We start from the raw sequence: 19,733 nt of genomic DNA on the forward strand, positions 1-19,733 counted from the left end.
ACATCGGATGTGTGAATTTATTCAGAAGTGTAGGTTACACTTTATGAGGGCACAAAAAACCGTATTTAAAGACGTTTTTGTTCCTGGGGGGGGTTATTGTTTCTTGTATTTCTACTGCAAAGTCTGCTCCGTCCACACGTTCTGTCTCGGACAGAGATTAAATCTGAGACTGCAGCCAACCTTTCACGGAAGGAGAGCTTCCCGTTCACTCATCACCATGATTTTTCTTAACAAGAACAAGCATGGCTCATTAACACAAAAAACTATATTTTCAATAAGGTTAATACTCCAGCAATGTATAATTACAATCTAATAATTTAACACTCAGGAGCACTGTAAAACAAACTGTAGAGGACTTTGATTATTACAGTTCGCAAATGGACCAGAAAAGCGATTTACCATCATTACAAAGTTGGTCCGTATTGGGGGATTTAGCGCATAGGAAAAGCACTGCCTACTACGGGATTAAATTTCATTTTACAGCTCGACTAACCAACCGTGTAAAAACTGGAATCTGTCCCCATGGCTCGTGAAGGATTTTCTCCCGTAACATTAAAAAGAAACAAAAAAAACCCCCCAACAATAGTGACATTTTGCAACTGTAGCATTAATAGGACCCTCCTGAAGCCTAATTTCAAAAATTCGCAGTCTCTAAGGCATTTAATACCAGATTTTTTGTTTCTGTACCATTCTTTTTAATAACAGCATCTAATTAAAACATCTGTAAAATGCTGACAGTTTTAATTTTATGTAAAATCTGAAAAACAAAGACACCGGGATCTGTTCTAATGAGAGGAAAGATATCACCAGTAGTTATTATTAAACAACGGTGATAACTTTAATTTAAAAGTCACCTAAACGTGCACCATCTCTACCTTTAAATTAGGGCTGAGCAGAGGCAGAATCAGTGAAATCACTTTGGGCTGACTAAGGCTCCGTTAGTCCTTGAGGTTTATTTACTCGAGTGTTTCCAGTGTTGGGTTTTTTTTCAGTTTAGCTTATTCAGCAGAAGAACGTGACACTTTCCAGACAAGGGCTTTTCATCAGGTATTTCTTGAAAACTGAAAACAAAGAGAAAACTCTACCAGGCGCCCTCTGGGATACAGGAAAGCGGCTGTGTTGGTTGTAGCCCGTCTGTCTCACCTGCTGAGCATCCGCGGTCCCTCATCGCATCCTCGTGAAACTACTACAGGAAAGGGGCTTCTTCCCAACTCGAGTGGAAGGAGCTCACGGTTAGGTTTCTGATGCATGCACTGATCCTGCGACCTTAATTTTTGAAGCAAGAGTAAAGGAAATTACGCGACACAGATATTTCTTCAAACTAACTATTCCCTTTCTCACAGCAGATGCTCTAGGATATGTTCCACTGCCGCTGGGAAATTCTCACAGGTTAAGTAAGGAGCCGGATTGATTTTGCCTTCATCTGCTGGTCGATATTTACCTGTAACAGATTAACAAAAAGACACATTTACCAAGCTCCTTTGGGTATCTTTTTCCCCGCCCCCCCCTGAAATTACAGCCTCCATGGATCAGTAACAACCAGACGCGGCAGGAGGAATGCCCATCTGAGGTTCTCCTGCAACAAACATCTCACAATCTTCCCTAAATAAAAACTGAGCCTGACTGAATCCCAGACTGGCAGGGGTTGGAAGGGACCTTCGGAGATCATCTCGTCCATCCCCCTGCCAAAGCAGGGTCACCCAGAGTTGTGGTGGCTGGACAAGAACGTGTCCAGGCTGGACAAGAACACGTCCAGGCAGGTTTTGAGTATCTCCAGAGAAGGAGACTCCACAGCCTCTCTGGGCAGCCTCTTCCAGGGCTCTGGCAGCCTCAAAGGAAAGAAGTTGTTCCTCATGTTCAGATGGAATTTCCCGTGTTCCAGTTTGTGCCCGTTGTCCCTTCTGCTGTCGCCGGGCACCACTGAGAGGAGTCTGGCCCCATCCTCTTGACACCCACCCTTTAGATACTGATCAGCATTGATGAGATCCCCTCTCAGGCTTCTCTTCTCCAGGCTGAACAGCCCCAGGGCTCTCAGCCTTTCCTCAGCAGAGAGATGCTCCAGTCCCCTGATCATCTTGGTAGGCTCCACTGGACTGTCTCCAGCAGTTCCCTGTCCTTCTTGAACCGGGGAGCCCAGAACCGGACCCAGTGCTCCAGCTGTGGCCTCCCCAGGGCAGAGCAGAGGGGGAGGATGACCTCCCTCCACCTGCTGGCCACGCTCTTCTTAATGCCCCCCAGGAGACCACTGGCCTTCTTGGCCACAAGGGCACATTGCTGCCTCATGGGCGACTTGTTGTCCACGACCGAAGATGCCTCCAGGGGCAGCTCTGGTTCAAAGTTAGTGTTACTTATGCACTGGTTTCACAGGCATTATTCGCTCACTGCCTATTCAGATATTCGCGTCGTAAGTTCTTGAAATAACAATGTTATCACCTTCCCTTCTGGGTTTTACGAGGAAGAGTGGGATTACTTGCTTTCATTTTCAACGCAACAGATTGTATGGCACGAGCAGCTGCCACCTCAGAAAGACCTTACCCAGCCCACGGTACCATCCGTAACACTGATAATACGTGTCAGTCCAGTCCCTTCAGGTTCCACTTTTGTCTGAAGGAAAATGACTTTTATAATTATCAGTGTAATTACTACGGAATGTCACCAGAGCTCCTGAATGATCAGCGGTTACATTGCTATGACTGATTGTGCCGATCTAACGGTTCTCTCTGGTTTTTTGACCAGTGCTCGGGGTTTTAGAGTCATTAGAGCAAAAAATTCACACCTACAAGATCAGCTGTCTCCCGAAATGACTGCTCCACCGACTACTTACCGGTCCTTACCAAAATCCCACGCATGCCCGCCTTCTGGGCGCCACCAACATCGTCCCTGCAGTCCTGGGACACAAGAGGAGATCAGCTGGTTAGTGGTCACAGGCGCTATTTCTGAACAAGTTTTTCATGTCATTCTCTGCTTTGCACATCACTGACCAGCCACTTAAAAGCAGCTGCATGGAATCAAATCTTTTAGCTACCTTGTAGCTAGACAAACTGTCACAGGACTGATTAACTACGGGCTTTTTACCCGATGAAATGGCGACTGAATTAAAAGAACTAGCCCCACAGACTACACGTTAAATCCTGCAAGTTTTGACGGTTCCGTTTTGACCCCTCGTTTAATCCCAGCGCTTTGAGAAAGACCGGTTTGTGGCATTTGGGAGACAACGACACACAGTGGAGACGAGCATCATGTGAAAAGGCAGGTGACAAGGTATTTGGTCCCCACGTACATCACCAATCATGACGGCCTCCTCCGGGGCACAGTCAATCCCCCGCAGAGCTTCGAGGAAGAAGGTTTGCTCCGGCTTCCCCACCACTGTCGCTTTGGTGTCTGTGGCGTATTCCAGCCCAGTTACAAAAGGTCCAGGTCCCAGAGCCAAGCCATCTTTTTTCTTGAAATATCTGGCTTTATGTATAGCTATGAGAGGAGCACCATCCAAAATCAACCTGAAGAACGCATGAAGAAGGTGGTACAAAAATTAGATTAAAGAAATTATATTTACAGGTGAAGGCCTGAGCTGGCTTTCGTTCAAGTTGATGACACTGACTTTCACGAAGCCCCAAATTATAATTCAAGCTGTCATTTGTTTGGAGAGTTAAACAAAGTTCCTTCCTTCCTTTTCCCCAGAAACAGCTAATAAAACAAATCCCCCAAATAAAGAGGTTATTGAGGAGTTTATTTCAAGAGAAATCTTGAGGATTTTAACAGGTAACTATTTTTAAATCCTGACTATATCTCCCATGCACTAAGGCCCATTACTCTAAGCAGCCTCACTTTGCACTAAGGCAAACATCCCAACATTAGAAGCCAGCTGATTTCCCCAAACAAATATTTTAAAATACATGAATCCCAGGTAGCGGTTTTAGGTAGCGGTTTGATGGCCAGAGCCTTAATCTCCTCGCCTGGATTGAGAACCCAGCAGCGCCTTCAGGATGCTGCTGCCAGGAAATCCACAGCCCGGCAGCTCCTGGGGCTGTTGGTATCGCCTCTAACAGCCCAACAGCTCTGTGTTTCCAGCAGAGATGGGTGTTCGGGTGAGTCCCAGGTACAGGATAAATCATTTTACCTTAGCTTTACGTTTTAACGTTGGAGGAATTACAATAACAAGTTACGTGAAAAGGCACAAAGATATTAAGGCGCGTTCACATCCCACCAAATTCCCCAGGTAACAGCGCCATTACTGAGCCTTTCAGAAACAAAGCTGGATTTAGACTCATAGAATGGTTTAAGTTTGAAGGGACCTTAAAGCCCATCTAGTCCAAACCCCCTGCCCTGGGCAGGGACACCTCCCACTAGACCAGGTTGCTCCAAGCCCCGGCCAACCTGGCCTTGAACCCCTCCAGGGATGGGGCAGCCACAGCTTCTCTGGGCAACCTGGGCCAGGGTCTCACCACCCTCACAGCAAACAATTTCTTCCTGTTTCAGTGCAACAAAAGCCCTCCAGACAGTATCTCTAAAAATTCCATTTTACAGCACCTTCTTCAGGTACCGCAGGCAGCTCCACTCTTCATCACAACAAGTAGGAATGCAACTAGCAGAGCTGGGGGATAGAGGGGAAACGCTGGCCGTTATCTTCAGGGTAGGAAGAAGGATTTATTTTCCCCTTAGCCCTGCCTGATTTGCAAAAAATTAAAAAAAAAAAACATTAAGAAAACGCACAAAATCTTGCTTTGCCCCTTCACTGCCTTTCTGGAGCTCTGCTGTGGCTCTGCTCAAAGAGGCTGGCTTAGGTGAGTTGTGTGCTCCGCGGAGGACGTCTGCTCCTTCCCACGTGCTTATAGAGCAGCCTGGGTACTCTGAGCAGTACATAAATGATAATATTTCATTTCACTTAATTATCGCAAATCAACGCCTTCCAAAGCAAGCTCAACAAGAAGAGGGCTGGCATGTGCATCTGCGAGCAGCCAGACATGTTCGCGATGGGAGGATGCCTCTAGGACACAGAAAAATCTAATTTGACAGTCACAACCACTGACATTCAGCGGTTCGCAGAAGAGATCTCACCTGAGAGAGTTCTTTTCAATGCGGCATCAAAATCCCACGTATACAAAAAGAGAAATTTAGTCTCAGTCATTTCAAAGGTGCCTGGAGAACGGCCTCGCTCTGTGGATCTCGTTTTGGGACTCGTATCGGGTTAGATTTACCTAACCTGATGTTGGATATCAACCGGGTAGTTGCCTACCAGGTAATTAGTCAGCCTGGGCTCTTCACAGTCAGCGGAGAGGAAAAAGCACTTCTAGGGCACAGTTCAACTGTCCTATTTTAAGCACTACTAGGGGAAAAATGAACGATGCCTTGCAAGCGCCTCCTTTCTCCCTCAGGAGCTCAGGTCACCGGCTCAGATGCAGGCATCGGCACTGTAGATATCTGCATTTAATCAGATTCACCTTAAAGTTTTGCTACGAGCAATGCAAATCCTAAGTGACTTAATTATCTGAGCAATAAAGGACAAGGAATAAAGTAAAGGACGCGGCATAAGGCCGAAGAAAAAGAGAACGCGGGCAGTAGTTAATATTTCCATTAGACCAAACAAAACTGACACCAGTAAAACAGTTTACCCTCAACAGAGGACTGGGGGAAAAACCCTGAATGAGTCAATGAGATGTTAAACATCAGACAGAGCCCGTTCTAGGGCCTCTGCCCAGCCTGACGCACAGGACCAGGAAAACCCCCGGTAAACCCGGGACAGATTCACAGAGGATGAAATCTCCTTCCAGGCAGCCAAGCGGCTGGGAATGCGTCTGCGCGAGCCAAGGTGAACTGAAGGACTCAGCTTTGCTCCACACTCAGCTGCACCACCCAGCCAGCCCCGGCTATAGGATGCTCAGGCAGCACGCACTCCATACTACCCTTTAAATACGTCTCTCTCGGGCAGCAAGGCCACACTGCACCCACTGCAGGGGGCTGGATTTGGCCTCCAGCACCTTCCTTCCATCGCCAGAGCAAGTCTTCAATTCTGTCTGTAATGCAAAAAGCCCAAATCCAGCCTGAGACAAACTCCCCCACTTCCATTGGGCCAGTTCTGCAGGCTTTCCTGTGCGTGCTGGCCTGGGGAATCACAGAATGGCTTGGGTTGGAAGGGACCTTAAAGACCACCCAGTCCCACCCCCTGCCCTGGGCAGGGACACCTCCCACCACACCAGGTTGCTCCAAACCCCGGCCAACGTGGCCTTGAACCCCTGCAGGAACGGGGCAGCCACAGCTTCTCTGGGCAACCTGGGCCAGGGGCTCACCACCCTCACGGCAAAGAATTTCTTCCCAATATCTCATCTAAATCCACCCTTTTTCAGTTTAAAGCCATTATCCCTCATGCTATCGCTACATGTCCTTGTAAAAAGTCCCTCCCCAGCTGTCCTGGAGCCCCTTGAGGGACTGGAAGGGGCTGGAAGGTCTCCGCGGAGCCTTCTCTTCTCCAGGCTGAACCCCCCCAGCTCTCTCAGCCTGTCCTCCCAGCAGAGGGGCTCCAGCCCTCCCAGTATCTCCGGGGCCTCCTCTGGCCCCACTCCAACAGGTCCATGTCCCTCCTGTGCTGAAGACTCCAGAGCTGGACGCAGTACTCCAGGTGGGGTCTCACGAGAGTGGAGTAGAGGAGTAGAATCACCTCCCCGACCTGCTGGCCACCAGCCTGCGATGACTTTTGTTTTGAGAGTCACAGTCTCCAGCCCCAAGCAGCTAATGACTATTACTCGACAGTTAATATATTCATGACAGAAATATCAATAAATAAAACGATGTAAGCACTGGAGTACATGATTGTGAAATTAGAGACCACTCATGAGTGCGCTGTAAAACTCTAAAATCGATGCCATTGGCAACATGCACTAACGAGGCAGACGGAGAGTCAGTTTGGGTCAATACACGTTCTTATGACATAGAATTGGCATGTGGATAAAGACAGCATTGGCTTCCTACTCCAAGGAGCCTCCTGGTGAGCAGTAATTGACACTCCCTCTTCGAATTTAGTGGTTATAAAGACAGATTAAGGTGCTTGAGATCAAGTTGTTTTTTTAAATTCCGAGGTGAAAAATTCTGTGGTAGCCATCATCCCGTGAGCAAAGAGTGGAAAGGACTCATCGCGTGTATCGTTAACAGGACATGGAGTTAAGCACCAGACGTCCTCTTTAGCTCTGAGACAGCACTGAAAGTCGGTCCTCCCACAGCCAGGATGAGCTGTGCACGTGGGTGCTCCTCCTCCGTTACAAGGCCAAGGCTGGTCAGCTCGGCCTAAACCGCTGCTGAAGGACAGTGGGCTCCCAGAGCTCCCAGCAAAATGCAACGGAGGCACAGCAGGCTCCGCTGGGTGCAGGCTGAGGGGAACGCTCAGCCGACCCTTCTCCGCACATTTCACAGCGAACAAAATGCAAATCATCAGGGCTAAACTCAGCAACAGGCTCACGTTCCCGTCTTTGAAGCTAAAGGCTTGTTTCAAGTTAAAAATCAAAGAGTGCTGTGCTGAGCTAGAACTAGGGAGGACGCACAGCTGTGCGCTTCTGCACACGCTATTCCATCCTCGCTCGTGCACAGTCACAGATAAATTTGATCTGATTTACCCCTTAATCAACACACAACCCAAAAAGCTTTAGAAACAAGACAGGCCAAATCTGGTCCATAGTTCATTTAGCCCAGCATATTGTGCTGGCCACTCCTGAACGCAAGACGCTTCACAAGGTATCGCTAGATATCCTGCACTAGGTAGATAAGGAATAATCCGCCCTAAATACTGGATTTCCTTACCCGTAACACTTCCGCTCTGAAGGCCAAGGTTTGAAACATTGACGCCGTCTCCCAAATACTTCCCAATATCCTTGGTTTTGTGTATTTCCTCTTGAAGCGTTGCTAACTTTTTCACCTCAGCGACAACCATGACTGTACTTCTACAGTTTATTTACAGACCGAAAGCTAGGAAAACCAGGGCTGGACTGCCTGAAGTTCATGGTTAAGGCCCCAAATACACCAAGGTTGGTGTCTCTCTCTCGGACACAGAAGACGACATGCTACATAACGGTGACATTGCTGCCACCTTCTTTTCCACATATGAGAAGGACTTCCTTGTCTATGTAGAGGTACGGAGCCCAGCACAGGACAACCACAACTCAGAAAGCCCCAAGGAGAGGGGGTGACTTACCGAAACGCTCTGTTCATCATCTCATAGTGAAAGTGCTCAGGAGCCAGTCCTACCACCACTGCGTTGGGGTCATCGGTGGCTATCCCTGGAGAATCAAAACATGCCTCTGAGCAAACAGAACTTTATTCATACTTAGGAGTACACAGTCAACGAGTGCAATTAACGGCAGCAAAAAATTAGCATTTTCTGACACAGACACATCGCATAGACTAGGCTCATGTCTTTTAGAAATGAGGAAAGCATCTGTGGAAAAGGTGTTGATCTACGACGAACACAACTCTGCAGATGGATAGTCTTAACAGCGACTGTTGAACGGCAATTCTCTCACCGAAACACGGCAGACTGCACAAATCCCTTTTTTAACTGAATGACTTCTTGTTCTCTGAGAATCTCTTTCTACATATATTCATCTCCTTTGTAAGTCAGTAAACCAGGAAGATTAGTGAATTCCATCCAGTTTTTCTATTCCCTCTAGTCACAGAAACGGCAGTTAACAGTTTAAAGCCTGTTATTCCACATATCCGTCTAGTTATGATGGCAAAGATGGTATTGCACCGTGACCTAGAAGCCATTACACTAGATTAGTTTGGGCTCTTCTGGAAAGTCTTTTTTTTTTTAATGTGGATTAGTTCCCCCAAGAACAGTTTGGGCCTCCTTTGTCCTGCACTGCTCTGGAGGAGGGGCACAAAGATGCTGCAAGAGCTGGAGCTGCTCTCCTATGAAGACAGGCTGAAATAGTTGGGGGGGTTCAGCCTGGAGAAGAGAAGGCTCCGCGGAGCCTTCCAGCCCCTTCCAGTCCCTCAAGGGGCTCCAGGAAAGCTGGGGAGGGACTCTGGAGCAGGGAGAGGAGCCATAGGATGAGGGGAACGGGTTTAACCTGAAAGAGGGGAGATTGAGATGAGATCTAAGGAAGAAATTCTTTGCTGTGAGGGTGGTGAGCCCCTGGCCCAGGTTGCCCAGAGAAGCTGTGGCTGCCCCATCCCTGGAGGGGTTCAAGGCCAGGTTGGCCGGGGCTTGGAGCAACCTGGGCTGGTGGGAGGTGTCCCTGCCCAGGGCAGGGGATTGGAACTAGACGATCTTTAAGGTCCCTTCCAACCTGAATCATTCTATGATTCTATGATGACTGTTTTTACATGGCAGTGCCTCCTCTGAACAGAACCAGCAATGGAAGCAGAGCAGCATCTACAGGAGAAATGGGAGTACCAGAGTTTTATATAAGACAGGTTTAAGTTATCAGCTGCATCCTGGACTTGATGAGGTTTTTGTTCTGCCTTCACACAGCATTTCCTCTACACCTTTACTAGTACTACTAGAGCTCCCGGGTATCCAGAGAGTATCATTGCAGCCTGCTGGCTGATGTCTCCTGCCGTACATCCTTCAGTTAGCTCAGAGAGCAAAATGTGCACTGAGAGATGCCATGTGGACTAGTAACACCACCCAAAAGCATCTGGGACCTTTAACCAAGAATGGACTACATTCATCCATCTGTGACCAACTTTGTAGAGAGATTAGCCAAGAATAGTTCAACAGCAGCCATTAACAAGAATTTAAAAGATTCTCCGTTGTACTTAAACGTTTCAAGAGCAGCACCGAGAGAATACGAGCCAAACTGCTTGTAGCAAAAACAAACTAAACAACCCTTTCCAGACCCAAGCAATACAGATAATGCCACCAATATACTCCACTGGTATCTCTATTTTTGCCATGTTTTACAAAATTAGCATCAGCTACCGTAAAACTGATGGAAAGATCCCAAACACATGGAGATTAAACTGATGTAAACACCTTCAGTGAAATAGCTGCTGTCTCTGCTGTTTCTGACCCAAGAAAGGCTCCCCGAGAACACTAATACAGAATATTGCTCAGGGCGTATTTCTCTGGATACGACGTTAGGCAGAACAGATTATCAGGTTTCATCGCTCTCAGAGCCCACAGAGGCTTTTCTCCTGAACACTTATCTTTCAGAAGATTACTGACTAGACTATGGCACTAAAATTTAAGAGGAAATATCTAGCTCCTAGCAAGATCAGAACCTACTTAAATTACACGGCCATAAGGATTTCAGTTCATAAGGCAAGGGGCAGGGGGCAGCGGGAAGCCGTCCGCATTTCTTGCCGCCTTGACTTTAAAACGAAAGACTGAATATACAAGACACAGTTTTCAACCCTGAGTATTTTAAAAACGTGGGTATCTTCACTTCTCTTGAAACAGCAACATGGTTAAGTCACGGACTAACTGTCCCAGCTTCAGGCACCTGCCAGACATGTCCAAGTTAGAATATATCATCTCCTACTCCCCTTACTGTTGAGGGAAGGAAATGGGAACATCTGAAAGTAAAGCGAGTTTTAACCAGGTCTTTAGAGATGTCAATCCAGAGAAGTCAGGGCAATGAACCTTCTGTGACCAATTAAGGTGTCATTCCATGTGCTTTGATACCTATATGTTCAATACCAAATAAGTAACAATAATTACCCAGAGATTTTACATTTAATAATAATCTATTAAGAGAGAAATAGTCTCCTGTGTGTGCCTACACGCTGGCTTTTAGACTCTTTACGAGTGAAACCTCTGTGCAATACCTGAGGGAAACCTGATTTCCAACCAATGGACATATCCTTGCTATAAAATAATTCAGCACTGGTAAGCGCAATAAATGTCCAATGATCTAGTGGTAAGTATTACTTTTTCTTTTCTTTTTTTTTTTTTACACTGGAAATTAATAAAAAATATTGAGTTTTACCCAAATTCATGACCATTTGAAGGCTTTGGCTGCCATTTCCATTACTCCTCAAGAAGCCATGACTTCAGACCGCTTAATGTTAATTTAAAAAGAAGAAGGGACCTTTATAACTCTGGGGAGTTCCACATTTCAGGCTCCACCATAGCTAGTGATACCTATGACTGTCATTCTACAAAACGGAGAGCACTACATTTCCTTAGTTGTTCAGTAACTTCCCCCGTGCCGTTTTCTGACCACCTCACCTGTGAAATCAGGCAGGGCCTTATCGTCCACCAGGAGGAGTGGCCGCACCTGCTTTTGCTCCAGAAGATTTCTGGCTGCTGTCAGCGACGTGAAGATCTCGTTTTCTGCAATGTCAAATCCCAGTTTCGTTAGCCTCTCCAGCAGGTCTCTCTTGCACTCCTTCGTTGTGTTCGTCACAAATCGAATGGTAACCGGAGCACGGCGCAGCCTGATGGATAAAGAGCAAAGGCAAATCAGCCACAGCATCCCTCCACTTACACCCTCATACATCTCTTTGGGACTGAAAAAGAACCGTTTGTCTAAAGCATCCTGAACCAACATAAATAAACAAAAGAACCTTGTTGCTAAATTAATCCATTGAACTCCACACGCCGAGTGATTTTCACGGCAGCTGTGGCTCATTCAGAGATGCAGGATGCTCGAGGAGCCTGTGTCACCTGCGTGGCGATTTTATGTCAGCTTTCGCAGCCATTTCTCCCTCTACAGAGGAACAGCAATATCACATAAAACCGCATTATTGCCCTACACTTGACAGTACATGCTACCAAACAATCAAATAATTTTAAGTGACAATTTCAAAGGCATTCCCTTTAATTATTCCCCCGCCATCACTTTCTCTCTTTGTTGCTATAGAAACAAACACTGGCATCACGACTGCGTGGAGAACATCAGAATAAAGTTGGTCAACTCTGGAGACTTGCTTCCACCTGCCACTTCTTTCTCTTATTTTTCAGATATACTGACCCTTCACAAGTATGAGCTGGTAAAAAAGTCCCCTGGTTGCTAATAAAATAAATTAATATTTCTTTTCCCCTATAGACCTCAACACTGAGAAGTAACACTAAAGATGGAACCTATCCATTTGCTCCCTAAGCAAGCTGCATGCCAATCATTTCAGCTTCTCTTTAGGAAGGACAATGACAAGGATTAGCAAGAAAGAGCATGAGAAAATAATTTTTTCAAACCTCTAAAATCTGGTTGTCCTTTGCAGTGAAATGACACCTCCCCTCCGTACCTGTGACAGCAGGCTGAAGCTGACAAACAGCACCAGGCTCTCTCTGCACCTTTTCCCTTCTCTAACCTTGCGAAGGCCAACACAGGACCTGCAAGAGCACGGCTCAGGAGGAATCAAGCAGAAGACAAAGGCGAATGAGCGGCTTTAGAAAACAGTTTGCCTGCTGATTCTACAGAAGCCCTTTCTTCTGTCCAGTCTACCCCCTGGAGGTTTGGAGGTAAGCGGCAGACGGGACAGGTACCGAGCTCTTCTCAACAGCATCACCACTTTTTTTATATATATGGATTTTCAAGAATGCTGACTCTCACCTGGCACAAGTTCTCCCTGCAGCATCAAATACCATGCAGGCAAGGGCCAGTGAATAAAAGGGTAACAAACGAGTACCCAACACTTCAGCAGTTTTTACTTCCCAGCAATTATGCATCTTTAGGAGATAGTTATTTCCACAGAATTGTGAAAAGAAATGCAGAGTTTCCTAATCCCTTTGGGAACTTTTCCTCTGAGCAACAGCCTAGCTTTATAAAAGTCTAAGCAGCCAATACAACTTCAGTAAAAACTTCTCACCCTTAATTCAACCCTATTCTTCTCCCCTGATTGATTCTTACTGTCCCAGCAACTTAAGGTGTCCTCCTTCACTCACTATGACAGTATATATCATTTTGTGGTTTTCTTCAGCCATTGCAAGATGTCTTCTCCAGGAAAACAGTGTCAAAACACAGCACAAAGATCCCTGGGGTTGCGTATCCTATTTTGCCACTGACTCAGCCGGATTAAGTCATTTTACTGTGCCTCGGTTTCTTTAAGCACTCTTTCATCAGAAGGGAAAGAGGTACTTAACTGTCCTGTGTTGAAATTCCTACAAAAGATGGGTTGTATTACCAAGTGTTTCTCAAACTAAAAAATGACTGAGGTCATTTACCTAGCAGAAATAAACTTTAAAAATAATAAAGCAAAGCCTTGGCTGAAAGACTAAATGAAACGAGAACCCCGCAAAGGCTGCCTTGCTCACTAGGCCAAGTTATTCTCTCTGTTACTCCACTTCAGCTCACCTAAGGGCTCAGACGAACAACCAGGTTCTTGGAGTTAAACAAAGCACAGAGGCACAGCTCAGCTGAAGTGACTTTGGTGTAGATGGGGTAATTCAGGTTAATTTAACTACTTTCCACTTTGGCTAAGGCTGTAGTCCCATATGAATTAACAGAAACACTCTGAATATTGTCTTCTTCTACCTAGAAAAGACCTAGAGGGCAACTTAGGAAAACTATGGGGGCTCAGGTGATACGTGGCAACTTTTCTCTTGGTATTAATATGGCCATAAATAAATGCAGAATTTGGCCACATATTTGGTTATCCACAACAGCGTAAAAAGGCAGAAGCTTCAGGCCTGTTTACTTAAAGATGAGTCTTTGTGCAAACAGCACTGACACAACCTATCAGAGGAAATCAAAAAAGGTAGCTTGCCTTTTAAGAGCTTCCTGCGCGCCTGGCACAGCTGAGTCTTCAATGTGAAGTGTGCCGCTGAGATCCACCAAGACAGCTTTCAGCGCACGCCGAGCTGCCATCCTTCCTTCCCCAGGGAAAAGGCAAATAAATGAAACAACAAAAAACTGGTTAGCAGACAATGGATAATAAAAATAAGGAACTCAGTTAAGCGCCTCATTTGTGCCAAGCCCGGTATTACTCAGAACATTACTCGCAGTATTAAATGGGCCCCTTTAGACGGAGAAATAAAAGGCAGTGTTTAAAAAAAAATACATAATTGATGGGGTGGTATTTTCCCAAAGACTCTATATATGGAAATCAGGTGCTATTTGTTTTTTAAGTGCCTTTATTTGTGCGCGTCAAAAAATTCTCTAAACAACTAAGACTGTTGGGAAGAGGATCATTAGGTCTGGTATTGCTGGTTCAAGGCCTCAGCAAGCACATTTCCACAAGTCCCATCGACACCAATGGCGCTGTTCAAGTAAAAAATAAATACAATACTACTAAGCGATGATACAGTTCTCCGACTATAAAGCTGAAAATGCTCTGCAAAAGTGGATATTGTTAATTTTATTTTTGTAAGCGAGATCGACGGTGATACAGCCTACAATTCAGGGGCCCTAACTCTCAGGCTATTCAGTGGTTGACCACCTGTGTACCAGCGTGGATTTAACCTGGAAGGATGTTCAGCACCCCAAAGGGTTACTCCCTCCTCTTGCAAAGGGGACAGTCAAGCAGTTTTTCTACCGCAAGCTTCTGTATCACACAAGCAGGTACAGGAAACTCAGCCCAAAACAGAAGCCAGCATTCAAAGGTTAAAGGCACTGGGGAAGAAAACAGTGAGGTTACATGCAAGTCATCTGGCTAAAAAGCTGTCTTCAGAAACTACTTCTCCTTATGAGTGCTGCAAGTGCTGTATTTTGCTCCACAAGCAAGTTTGCTGAGATATTTCTTAGTAAATGTCGAACACTGCAGCTTCTCTCCTGTTTGTCAGACAATAACTATCTGATCTGTCATCACTAGCAAGTCATGACGATTTTATGTTGAGCCCTTTCAGTTACAGACAGAACACGTAACAAGTATGTACTTTTAAAAAACACGCAGAGTAGTCAACACCATGATTGGAACCTGCCTCAGTAAATTTAATTTTCTATCAGGACAGTTTTATCTTTGCTGACAGTTTTATCAATGATCAAGATCATGTGAACTTGATGTCTCTGGTACAAGACACACGCGCAGAAAACTTTTGAGATTCCACTTTTGTTATTCCTGCTGGTTCCCTGCGATAAGGAAAAACGAATAAAAATGGTTATTTTAAAGTATGTCTGTTGCTACACAGGCCAAAGTCAAATGTCTACGATGAAAAGCTGGTAACAGGACTCCTAAGGGAGCTTCATCAATTGCATGGGAAAAGAGGGCAATAGGTTTCTAGGCACCTTCTCTGAGTAAAATACTTCGTGCAGACAAAGTGCCTAAACAGAATGGAATTTGCATGACTCCATGACAAAAAAAAACCACAACTCTCTTCCCTCAGGCACTTCAGCTGCGGGCACAAGGAATTTTGAGTGCTGAAAGAGATTAAAAAGAAGACTGAAGAAGGTGCTATTATATAAATACACATGACTGCAGAGCAACTGCACCATGCCTACATGGATAGCACAGCTAAGTGCAGGCATAGTATATCCTAGGTGAGCAGAAATGGGATTTTTTTGGTTTGTTATTCCTCTTTTACCCTAGATCTCCATTGGTTCTCTTATTCACAATGTACTTATGCAGACAGTGTGGTAGTTATTAGCGGAGCCAGCTTTCAGCATAGCTTAATTTTAAGTCTAAAGCTCACGGCTCAGCAAGAAAGTCCTAAAAAAACTTCTGTACCTTGGTTTTTATAATGGCAGCCCAACACATCAGGGGAACTTCACCTTCGCGCTGGCATTACACCTACAGCAATGGGAGGAAGCTATACATGATAATTTGGGCAGGTCAGGACAAAAGGGACCATCTGGTTCAACCCCTACCTGGCCCTTGGTGATCTGAGAGGCCGACATGCGATACAGGGCCACAAAAAGGGACTCACAACCAACGGGGAAAGAGGCCTGGTCCCCTTGCAGGGCTTTACCCTCAGGCAACGGTACAAGCCGAGCAGCAAAGCCGGAGCCCCTGGAGCCACCTGCAAGGCCCAGGACATGGCAGCAGAGCAGCCCCGGCCTGTGCTGAGGGGCGCGGGGCTCCAGGGCTGCCCAGAGAGCCTGCACGGCCTCCCCCGTGAGGCTGCCATTGCCCCCTGAGGAGCCAGGAGCAGCGAACGCCTCCCTGCTCGCCAGGGAGCCCCCGGAACGGTCCCCTGCCCCACAAGCAGGGCCGCCATCCCCTGCCTTCGCCATCATGGGAAAGGCATGAAGAGACACCCACCACGCACACCCCCGGCCAGGGAGATGGTACCGCCTCTTTCCGACAGTTTACAATGGGCAGGAGGGCCGGTCCATTCCCTAGCGGGGGGGCCCCGAGCTCGCCGAGCCTCCCCTTTTTCCGTGAGGAGGATGGTTCCGCCCGCCGGTTCGCGCCCACAGGCGGCGGGCGGGCCCACTCGGGCGAGAGGGGAGCGCAGCACGGCAGCCACCCCCCCCCCCCTTCCCCGAGACCAACCTGCCTCCAGCCGCCCCGCCGCCGCAGCCTGCCCGCCGCCGCTCCGCCCCGCCCTCACGGAGCCGGGGCTGCCCGGCCGAGCGCCGGGGCCCGCCCGCCTGCCGGCGAGGCAGCTATAGCGGCGGGGGGGCGGCGACGCTCGGCGCTGACGGGCCGGTGCGGCCGGCTGGGCTGCGGCGGCGGGCGACAGGCAGCGCGGCGGGCAGCCCGCGGGGGCCAGGGCGCGCGGCGCCTCAGCGCGAAGGGCGGGAACCGCCATCAGCCCTGGGGGACTCTGGCGGGATGAGGAGGGGGAAGGACGGCGGGGAACAACCGCCTCACGGCCCAGCCCGCCTGCGCACCCCAGTTGGAGGCGGTCTGCGGGCTGAGCGTGGAGATTTTGAAGATCATATATAATTGTTAAAGACTGTGCTTCGCCCTGGGCGGTAGCAAGGCCCGGTCTGCGGATGGGGCCCCCCCACTCTCCAGCTGTGATGGCAGTGGAGCATGCCCTGCTTGTATGCAGGAGAGGCAACCTACAGAAAACATGGGTAGCTGCAATTGGTTTTTAAGCTATTGCAGATAGGATTTTGTAAGAAATGGGGGCACATCAATAAATTCATAGAATCATAGAATGGTTTGGGTTGGAAGGGACCTTAAAGACCATCCAGTTCCAACCCCCTGCCCTGGGCAGGGACACCTCCCACCAGCCCAGGTTGCTCCAAGTCCCGGCCAACCTGGCCTTGAACCCCTCCAGGGATGGGGCAGCCACAGCTTCTCTGGGCAACCTGGGCCAGGGGCTCACCACCCTCCCAGCAAAGAATTTCTTCCTCGTACCTCAGCTAAATCTCCCCCCTTTCAGTTAGAAGCTATACCTTAAATTGGTATGATACACATTCACAGTTTTATGCTGTGAAGGTACATCAAAACAAAATCCAATGTATAGAAAGACTACAATTCCAAATTCGTAACGTTGCAGCCTAAGGTGAGATGTCAAGGATAATTAAAGTGAGCGAGATTGACGTATTTGTGTACAAACCCATAACCTTCCTACTTTTCCCTTTGCCTGTCCCCATGCCCCTCAAAGTACAGGTATACAGCATTGATCCCTTATTCCTGTCTGTATTCGTACTAAAGACTCCGTGACGTGTCCCAAAAGTTTCATTCTCCCCACAAGCTTCATTTTCCCCACGCAGCCGGCCACAGCGTACCGCCACGCTGCAATCCACTGCTCTGAAAGCATCTTCTGTTTGCAAATCCTTACTAGAACCAGTTATTTTACACTGCGAAGTCTTAGTCCTCATGCTGATCTGTAAAATGTTCTGGTTATTGTCATTTCTGTGCCAGGTACGAGCGGTAGTGCTCTTCGCGGTTTGAAGTGACTGCTGGATCGCCTGTGGAGCTCTTTGCCAGGTGGAAACTTTTCCGCATGTTCCCTGTTACCGAAGAACCCAAACCCCTGCCAGGTTTGAGGTGCTTTCACCTTGTTTAAAATTAAGTCACAGCAGAACCGTTCAAAGCCATGCGAGGAGGCGGCGGCAGTGTAGTTATTCCCTGGCTGTTTCCCTCTATGCTCCTTTCCCTGCCTGTCTGCTGTCCACCCTTTTGCCCTCATCCCTGCTCATTACCCGGGAGACCTGAATCTTCAGCTGCTGCCCCACTTTGAGTCACTATTTTGCATCTGCCAGGTAAAACACGTCCCAGTTTTGCCTCAAATGCTGCGCGGAACCGCTGCTCCTTTTTACAGCACGTGCCTAATGGATTTTGAAGTGATCTGCCCACGTGCTGCATGCTACGCATTGAAACTTCAGCCTTTCTGAAAGGACAGGAAGATGGGGAAAAAAACTCACTTTTCGCCTGTTTTTAAAGCTGCTGCTTGTAATCTTTAGTACTGGCTTTTATTTGAGTAAGAACTAATGTTTTAACAGTCAGGGCAGATGATACGCAAGCTGTGCTTCAAACCATTCAGTACTCCGATGCAATGGAAACATTTACCACTGCTTTTTTTGTAAAATTTTGGCAAAAATACAAGAAGGCCTGCGTACCTTCCGTGTTTTATCTCTTCCACATACATACTGTCCGCTTTCCATGAACGACAGATACCTGAAAATAACTGATCCAGACCGTACCCTCATCGCCTCTGAATTACACAAAGATTATTATAAAGAAATACTTTCTAATAGATCTACGTACCCTAGAATTTAAAGCCTCGCACGATCCTATCCTGCCCCTGGCCAGTGTTACCACGGCTCATTAGGTTCGCTCCATAAACCAAAATACAGCTTCATCGCGAAGAGACGGTACAGGGAAGAGAAAAAAGTATTTCATGTAAGAACAGTAACTCTGGTATCTGGAGCAGGATGAAGCTGAGTTTTGAGATACACCCACTGTACATGGATATAGAGCGAGTTATGAAAAAGAGTGCTTAACTTAGAAATTCAGAATTTATTTACAAGTTTTCACTAAAAAAAAAAAAGAAAAAGGAAACAACATAAAACCCTCCTCCTGGATATACTCTACGCTGCAAAACCCCGCAATCGATGATGATTAAATTCATTTACACATTTTACAGATTTATCTTTGTATACAACAGCGTACGCTTTAAGTCACCAAGACGTCGGAAGAAGGGATGATAAACGAAGCTGTTTTAAAATAACCAAACTGCCAGGTTTCCTTTGGCCTTCCCTTCTTTAAAAATAATCTACAACGCTTTTACAGGGGAGCAGACGTAAGACTTCTATACTCTTGTAAAAAGGTACATGAGAATCAGCCTTCTTCAATCCAGACTTGCTACACAACATCGGACCTAACCCAGCAGCCTTAATTGGGGCCAGATCTGTACCAGAGCAATCAGCAATCATCTCTGCCACAGAACGGCAAGGTCATACCCATAGTTTCGGTTTCAGTAAGTTGTTAATTTTACAAAGGAAGATGGAGGGTGGGGGATGAAGCAGGAGAGAACAGAAGAGGCTGCAAATTCGCTGGTTTTTAACAAAGGATTGCATTTGAAAAAGGGCACAGTGTTCCCCTCCCACATTTCCCCAAGAAGCTCGGAATACAAACGGTTCCCCGCTTCCACCACACTAATCCACCACGCAGAAGTTTAACGCACATTTTAAAGAGTACAATAACCCCGGACAGCACAGTAACAAATGCTAATCACTAATATCACCTGCTAGCCTAAATTAACACAGAGTTGCCCAGCTTTAGCTACAGCTTTTTTAAGATTTTTGCATAGCAATTGCACCTATTTTCAACCTACTTCACCATCAGCACGAAACATTCTTGGATTCGAAAAGTCAATATCGAAGGACAAGAGGAAAATCCTGTTCTCAATCAAAGCGGGAAAATTTGACTTCCAAAGTGAACTGAATCAGGATTTTACCCAGTTAATTTTGTCTCCCTCAGTATCACAACTGAACTTCAATAATTTACATCACGTTGGCAGAGCCCAA

General features: G+C 46.9%; 1 protein-coding gene across 4 annotated transcripts; it reads right to left on the reverse strand.

Annotated features, from left to right (window-relative positions):
- Positions 1–74: 74 nt before the first annotated feature.
- On the reverse strand, positions 75–16,425 carry HDHD2 (haloacid dehalogenase like hydrolase domain containing 2). 4 transcript variants are annotated; one of them, XR_010069006.1, is made up of 8 exons: positions 16,300–16,414; positions 13,636–13,741; positions 11,159–11,367; positions 8,177–8,261; positions 3,281–3,497; positions 2,825–2,888; positions 1,144–1,441; positions 75–1,061 (listed from the first exon to the last, which is right to left on the reverse strand). XR_010069006.1 is itself a non-coding variant. In XM_063319446.1 (7 exons), exons 2-7 carry the CDS (start codon positions 13,734–13,736, stop codon positions 1,338–1,340), a joined length of 780 nt encoding a protein of 259 aa, XP_063175516.1. In that variant the 5' UTR covers position 13,737; positions 16,300–16,425; the 3' UTR covers positions 75–1,337. The 4 variants fall into 4 exon arrangements, 3 of the variants coding, with proteins under 3 accessions (XP_063175516.1, XP_063175515.1, XP_063175517.1); XM_063319446.1 differs by having other exon boundaries at positions 75–1,441; positions 13,636–13,737; positions 16,300–16,425; XM_063319445.1 differs by having other exon boundaries at positions 75–1,441.
- Between the last annotated feature and the right edge of the window lie 3,308 nt (positions 16,426–19,733).

This window comes from Chroicocephalus ridibundus, chromosome Z (genome assembly GCF_963924245.1).
Source record: "Chroicocephalus ridibundus chromosome Z, bChrRid1.1, whole genome shotgun sequence".
NCBI classification, from domain to species: domain Eukaryota; kingdom Metazoa; phylum Chordata; class Aves; order Charadriiformes; family Laridae; genus Chroicocephalus; species Chroicocephalus ridibundus.